General features: G+C 34.8%; 1 protein-coding gene across 1 annotated transcript; it reads left to right on the plus strand.

Moving 5' to 3' along the window:
- The first annotated feature begins 239 nt into the window (after nucleotides 1-239).
- On the plus strand, nucleotides 240-1,003 carry LOC118745483 (zinc finger MYM-type protein 5-like). The gene is made up of 2 exons (XM_036478931.1): nucleotides 240-573; nucleotides 693-1,003. The coding sequence occupies exons 1-2, from the start codon at nucleotides 240-242 to the stop codon at nucleotides 1,001-1,003; spliced, it is 645 nt and encodes a 214-aa protein (XP_036334824.1).
- Nucleotides 1,004-6,872: the final 5,869 nt, after the last annotated feature.

Genomic DNA, 6,872 nt, shown 5'->3' on the forward strand with positions numbered 1-6,872 from the left:
ATCAAATCAAAATCAACAGTTTGAAAAGGCGCGACAAACAAGGCGCCATGCTTTTTGTTGCTTTCCAGTTTTTGATTTTGCATGAACTGCGACTGCTGAAAATTCCTAATATGGTAAGCACACGCAATTACTCATTTTAAAAAGCGACGATAAGTAAAATCAAAAATAATCAACATTTTCACGACTTTTGCTACTTCGACTCAAGTTTTTTAAACACTGGTTATAGTCATTTCGTAAACATGGATAAGTCTAGGAAATATAAGAGTGGAGCTGAAAAGCGCAAATTAAAAAAAAATAAAGACGAACGCGATAAGCAACTGCTTTCTAAAATACCGAAACTAACAAGCCACTTCGCTAATGCGACGACAACTGTAAACGAAGCAAATTGTGACAATCCTGAGTTTTGTGAATCTACTTCTGATACTTTTTCAATTCCATCAACGTCAAGAGAGGTTAATTTCCAACATGTTGACAGCACGATCGAAGGTGTACAAAATCCGGACGATGTCGAAAGTTCGGTGAATGTATCAAAAATTTATGAAAATTCCACCAATGTGTTTTCAAATTACCCAGGTTTGTGGCCTATTCAATTCAATCAATCAATCGTTCAAACTTATTGGATTAAGAAGGGTATGCTATCGTTGGTATTTCAATATAAGAGTAAAAAATTAACACAGAATACTCTTATTTAGGTCCCTCGTCGTGTCGCAATATTGATTTGAACGCAAAGAAATCTGGACAAAGAAACTTTTCTGAATATCATTTGCATCGGGTTTTACCAAATGGAACACAGACCGAACGTGATTGGCTGATCTATTCGCCGTCAGTCGATTCAGTATTTTGTTTTGCTTGTCGCTTGTTCGGTAATTTAGACGAAAATGCAAGTTCATTTGCTCTAAAAGGTTTCAATGACTGGAAACATTCAAAGCGTGGTATTTCAATTCATGAACAATCTCATGATCACATGTCCAACAATGTCAAATACAATACGTTTTGGCAATAGAGGAAAAGGTATACTTCTTCAAAATAACTTCGAAAATGATTTGTCTCTTCATTTGGTATGTTTTTTTTTGCAGGAAGAGCTTCGTACCTTTCAAGTTCAATATGTGATGAATTCATATCGATTATGGGAAAAGGTGTGAAGGAAAAAATCGTTTCGGAGATAAAAGAAGCCCGTTATTATTCATTTAGCATTGACTCTACTCCGGATGTGAGCCATACGGATCAGCTGTCACTATGTTTTCGATACGTAAAAGGCCGTGACATTCATGAACGGATTATTGCTTTCATTCCAATTGAAGGTCACACAGCAGACTACCTTTTGTCTATCGTTTTGAATTTCCTAGAGGAGAGTAAAATTGACATGCAAAACTGCAAAGGCATTTCATTTGATAACGCTTACAATTTGGCTGGAATTTATGGTGGCCTTCAGCGTTTGATTCGAAAAATTGTATGGTTTTTTTGGTTATTCATCTTTTCGTTGGAATCGACTCAAAGAACAATTGTCCGAGAAAGGCGAATTTATGTTAAAGAGAGCAACTGGCACAAGGTGGTCGGCTAAATTCCAATCAGTTCAAGCTTTGCACTCATGTTACTTGAAAGTGTTAAGTGTTTTGAATTCTCTCATTTCTGAAAAAAGCCTCAGTGAAGATAACAAAGCATCGGCAAAAGGTTTGATAGCCAAATTGTGCCAATTTAAAAATATTTTAATGCTTGTCTTGTGGAAAAGTGTTTTGACTAAATTTAACTTTGTAAATTTAGCTTTACAAAAACCAAATCTGACTCTTTCGACGATCACAAAACTATATGCTTCAATAGTTACAGATCTTGAAAACAAGGATTACAACAAAATTTTCGATGAAGCCTTGACAATTTTCGACAATATTCCTTCTGATTTTCAAGCAGATTTTATTCAGTCTCGTTCAACAGCGCAAGCACTTGTTCCAGAAGATGAGAAAGAAAATTAAAAAAAATCGTTATTCGAACCTGTTATCGATTCTCTGTTATCAAATTTGAAAAAACGTGCTGATATTTATAATGATTTGGAAGACTTTTTCTCATTTTTAATAAATTTAAATTCAATGAGTGACGAAGACATTGCTGTATCATGTAAAAAAGTAGTCGAAAAGTATCCAAATGATCTCAATGAAGTTCAACTAACTGATGAATGTCAATTTGCCAAAAATTACTTTACTTTTGATAACTTAAATCATGAATCGATGTACAAGACAATGTTCGATGATCATCTTTGTGAAACTTTCCCGAATTTAGACATTTTATTACGCATTTATTTATGCATGTTTGTCACTAATGTTACAGATGAAAGATCATTTTCAAAATTGAAATTGATAAAAAATTGTTTGCGTAACACTATGGGAGATGATCGTTTGAACAGTCTATCAGTTCTTTCCATTGAAAATAACTTGTTGGATGAATTAAACTTTGATGAAATTATTGATAAGTTCGTAACACTCAAGTGCAGAAAAGTTGTGGTTTAATTTTGTTAGGCAAATAAATAAAAATCTATCATATTATCATACGAATATTTTTTTTCATTGGCCCCCTTGAGTCCGGGGCCCTGGGGCAATGGTCCCAAAATTTGTTCGATAATCCGCCACTGATATATACCCAGCAAAAAAAAAACGATTACCACAGAAACGAAAGTGGAAACGAGCTAGGCGATGGGAATCGCTTACCCTGTCGCTTCAGGAGGGCCTTCTTTTAACATGGGCATGTCATTGGCGGTAAGCCCTTACCCGCAGCATTACCTTCAAACGAAGGGAGAACGCATGGATAAACAGAATTCAGAGAAGCGAACAAAGAATGCCTTACAGACAAACTAATGTAGAATGCCTAGATAAGTACATACTTATTTATATTGAATTGAAATCAGAAAATGTCTTAAAAGATTAAAATTAATTAAAATTTGTATAAATCAGTTTTTATACATACATACGGATGTATTTAGGTATTTAGATTTTACTTAAAAATCGGTACGTACATACATACATGCATATTTAATTAAGCTTAAAATTGTACTTCCTCACTCTTGTACTTCACTTCATCGACTGACTTCAACTCAGTGATCGGACTTCTACCACATTGTGGTAGATCTGCCACTTTTTTGAGCATCTACCACACAAGGTCTGAAATCTACCACATATTCACGTTTATAAGTAGTTTAGTTAATTCTAAGAGCAAAAATTGTCCAACACTAAACACTAACAACATGCAAAATGTGAGTATAAAATAAAGTGTAAAATAGTACATTTTCTCAATATTAAATTTTTTGACAGGAAATGTGGTTTTATTGGCTTACATTGCAAATATATGATTTATAAAAAGAATTAATAGCGAAAATGGTAAAAAACAGCGATTTTTGTGAAAGTATTAGCAAATTTCAGTGCATCTAAAGTTTCTTAAGCGTTCGTTACTTTTACTTGAGAGTTTTCAAAATCGACAGATCCCAAGTAGCGTTTTCTGAAACGTGCCACATTTGTTCGCTACATCGTTAGGTTGCAGAAATCTTCCGAAATATTTTCGAAAAATATCTTGATATGGAAGGAACTACTTTACACTGTTAAGGAAAAAAATTGCAAAACTCAACGAAATTTTTGCAACTTCAATCTTGCACTTTATTATACTATAATTAATTTTTTTTAGATTCTAATTAAAATGTTTGCAATTTAGGCGATACCTTGCAGAATATTTTTAATTTTTGTACAAATTTTGTTCCAAAACATGAGATCTACCACATTTTTTTGAAATCTACCACATTTTTTTCCAGATTCTACCACACAAATTTTTTTTTAAGTGCGATCACTGCTTCAACTTCGTTGCAAATTGAACAAACCGAAACATGATTTTTATGCGAGACAAATTTCCACAGAAAGTAACGGTAGAAAAAGAATTTTTGGGATACTCATTCTATTTTTCAGCAGACTACGATGTAGCATTCTACTTTGCATTCTCCAAAATGAAGCGAAATAAAAAAAAATATTGTAGGACATTCTACTTTGCATTCCCTGAAATGAAGCAAAGAAGCGAAATAAATAAAATATTGTAGGACATTCTACCTTGCATTCCCTGAAATGAAGCAAAGAAGCGAAACAAATAAAATATTGAAGGGCATTCTAATTTGCATTCACCGAAATGAAGCAAAGAAGCGAATTAAAAATGAAATATTATAGGACATTCTACTTTGCATTTCCCGAAATGAAACAAAGAAGGGAAATAAATAAATTATTGTAGGACATTCTACTTTGCGTTACCGGCAATGCCTAACAGAAGCGAAAAAATTTGAAGGCATTATACCGCTATGCCTTCTAGAACACGTTACCACTAAAAGCGATTACCGATTTTTTGCTGGGTATGTACTGGTACGGCCGCTGAGGTGTAGTGGTAAGCACTGTGCGCTTCTACTCCGCAGGGCCTGGCTTTAAGTTTTCATCAAAGCAACATCGCAAAAAATTTAGAAGAAGGGGTTTCCTTAACAGCGGTTGCCCCTCGGCAGGCAATGGAAAACTTCCGAGTGTATTTCTGCCATGAAAACCAGCTTCTCATAAAAATACAATCGCTGTTCGGAGTCGGCGTAAAACTCCAGGCCCCTCCCTTTGTGTGACATCAAGGCGCACGCCACAAATCGGAGGAGAAGCTCGTCCAAACACTAACATATGTGTAAGCGCCAATCTATTATTATTATTATTGTATATATATTTATTTCTTAACGATATTTCGATTACTTTTTGCTACTAAAACTGGGTGATAGCAAGTTCTGAAGGTTATTACTAAGTCTTTGACATATATTGTGGAAAAATCATTGGAAGCTCATAGGATCATCTTGGATATAGAGTTGTCAAATCGCTGTTATCAAAAAATGTGAGGTGTTTATATTCGTAGCAAGAAATGGTGGTGGGTTATGCATCTCCACGTACATGCTTGATATGAGTATATATAACCGGTGGAGTCGACATGTTTTGTCGAGCGGAGATTCTTTTCGACCAATTAGCTGTTAGAAGACCCATTGTTCGAAAAAAGCCACCCATCCGGTTCTTTCGTAGCATATCCAAACCCAAGGCATAACGGACATAACCCAAGCAAGTTTCTGAAGCAGCTAAGCAGTGTTTTGTGTCATGAGGTTATAATATGGCAGTGTACAGGATGCAGAAAAAACGTTATGCCTTGTCAATTAATGTTTTAAAAATTAGCACGCATAAGTGCCCGCTGTACTAAAAAAAGTACACTCCCAAAAGTTAACTTTTAAGCTTTTTTCGTTAATTTTAATTCCTAAGTTTTTTTAAAATAGTTTTTATGATCACATAAATAAAATTAGATATAATGAAATTTCAACCATTTTTGTTTGGGCGTAAATGGGCCGTGCACTGAAAAACTGGCCCTTAGAAGCCAGCTTTCTGTCAGTCAGGGATCTAAGTAAGCTTAATTCTTGTCAGCAGGAGCTTATTTACGCTTAGCAGGGGGATTCTAAATAAATGAGCATAAATAAACCTTAACAAATCTCTGTTCAGTCTTGTCTGTTCATTTGAAAGAAGCGATATGTTCGAGTGCATTCGATAGGAGCCCACATGGATCAGTATGCATTTGGTTGGTATAACTGCAATGGTGAAAGAATTCCTTGAAAATTTATTTAGCGCAGTTGAAAATGTACCGAAAATCGTCTTTATGTATCGAATGTACTTTCAAATTATAAAAGGGCTGAAACAAGTAAAATTGTACCTACTTTTCCATCACTGCTTCACAGGCGCGCAGTTTTTGTCGAAAATTAAGCTGATGTCACATAAAACTTTTGCTTCGCTTTACGTGACAGATTCGCTTTGACAGATAAGATGAATTGTATGAAAATGCACAAAGCATGCCACATAAATCGTTGAAGCGGCAGCGCGAAGCGAAAAGATGGTCAACTCCCATCCTTTTGCGCGCTTTGACAATCAGCCGGTTTAATATTTATTTTGTTTCGTCCAAATTCGGGTTTTCATGCAGAAACATAAAACTTAATTACATTGCTGATAATTTTAAATCAAAATAATTAAAATCCACAGCAACTTTGATGAGTAAAAAAGCGGTACAACATTGTTTTAGAAGTTGTGCTTGCGCTTTTCTTGAATTCCAGATGCGTGCGCGCACAACCTCCTCGTTCCAACTGAATCAATCGACTGATTTGCCGAGTCGTTCGCTCTCGGTAAAATACACTACTACATGCTCAAAATGTGAAGTGTTAGCAGCGTTGCCAGGTGGACGTTTTTAACGTCAATTGGACGTTTTTTGTATCCTGTTGACGTTTGGACGTTTTTTGTGTAAAAAATGACGTTTTTTAACTTCCCAGTAACTTTTCTCGGTTACTAATTCTTGTAAGTAGAATAGATTTTGTTTTTTTTCTTAATACATCTTTACAAGCTTTGTTTTTTGCAGCAGCTGCTTCAAAAAATATTTATTCTTTGGACACAGACGACTTAACCTTTATTTAAGCGCATAAAGAAAATGACAGAATTAATCGCATGAGCCCCTTATTGAAAATGTAATGAACGTAAAAAGGCTGAAATATTGCTATGTTCCTTCTTAGCAGAACGTAGTTTAGCATTTTCACCAACAGACCACTTAAGCAAATGTTTACAAGAAAAAAAAAAATATATATTAAAAATCAACGCGATTCTTTAGCACCTTAAAACTTGCACATAGTTGCCCTGGAACTTAAAGGGCTATCAACCTGCATACTAAACAAAATTCTAAAAAATCGGAATAAAAAGTTGAAAATCCAGCTGATATTTTGCAGATCTTTCATAATTTTTGCACAAAGTTTGAAATGTGGATTTACATTTTGTTTGTTATATAATGAGCTAGGCTTTTATGGAAAAATA

The sequence above is a fragment of the Rhagoletis pomonella genome, unplaced genomic scaffold (genome assembly GCF_013731165.1).
Source record: "Rhagoletis pomonella isolate Grant_MI unplaced genomic scaffold, Rhpom_1.0 Rhpom_scaffold_00009, whole genome shotgun sequence".
Taxonomy (NCBI): domain Eukaryota; kingdom Metazoa; phylum Arthropoda; class Insecta; order Diptera; family Tephritidae; genus Rhagoletis; species Rhagoletis pomonella.

What these genes read in the sequence shown, in the direction of transcription:
- LOC118745483 (XM_036478931.1), top strand. Translation starts at nt 240, where the DNA reads ATGGATAAGTCTAGGAAATATAAGAGTGGAGCTGAAAAGCGCAAATTA. An exon ending in TGTGTTTTCAAATTACCCAG is followed by an intron (nt 574 to 692) that starts GTTTGTGGCCTA and finishes ACTCTTATTTAG; the next exon opens with GTCCCTCGTCGTGTCGCAAT.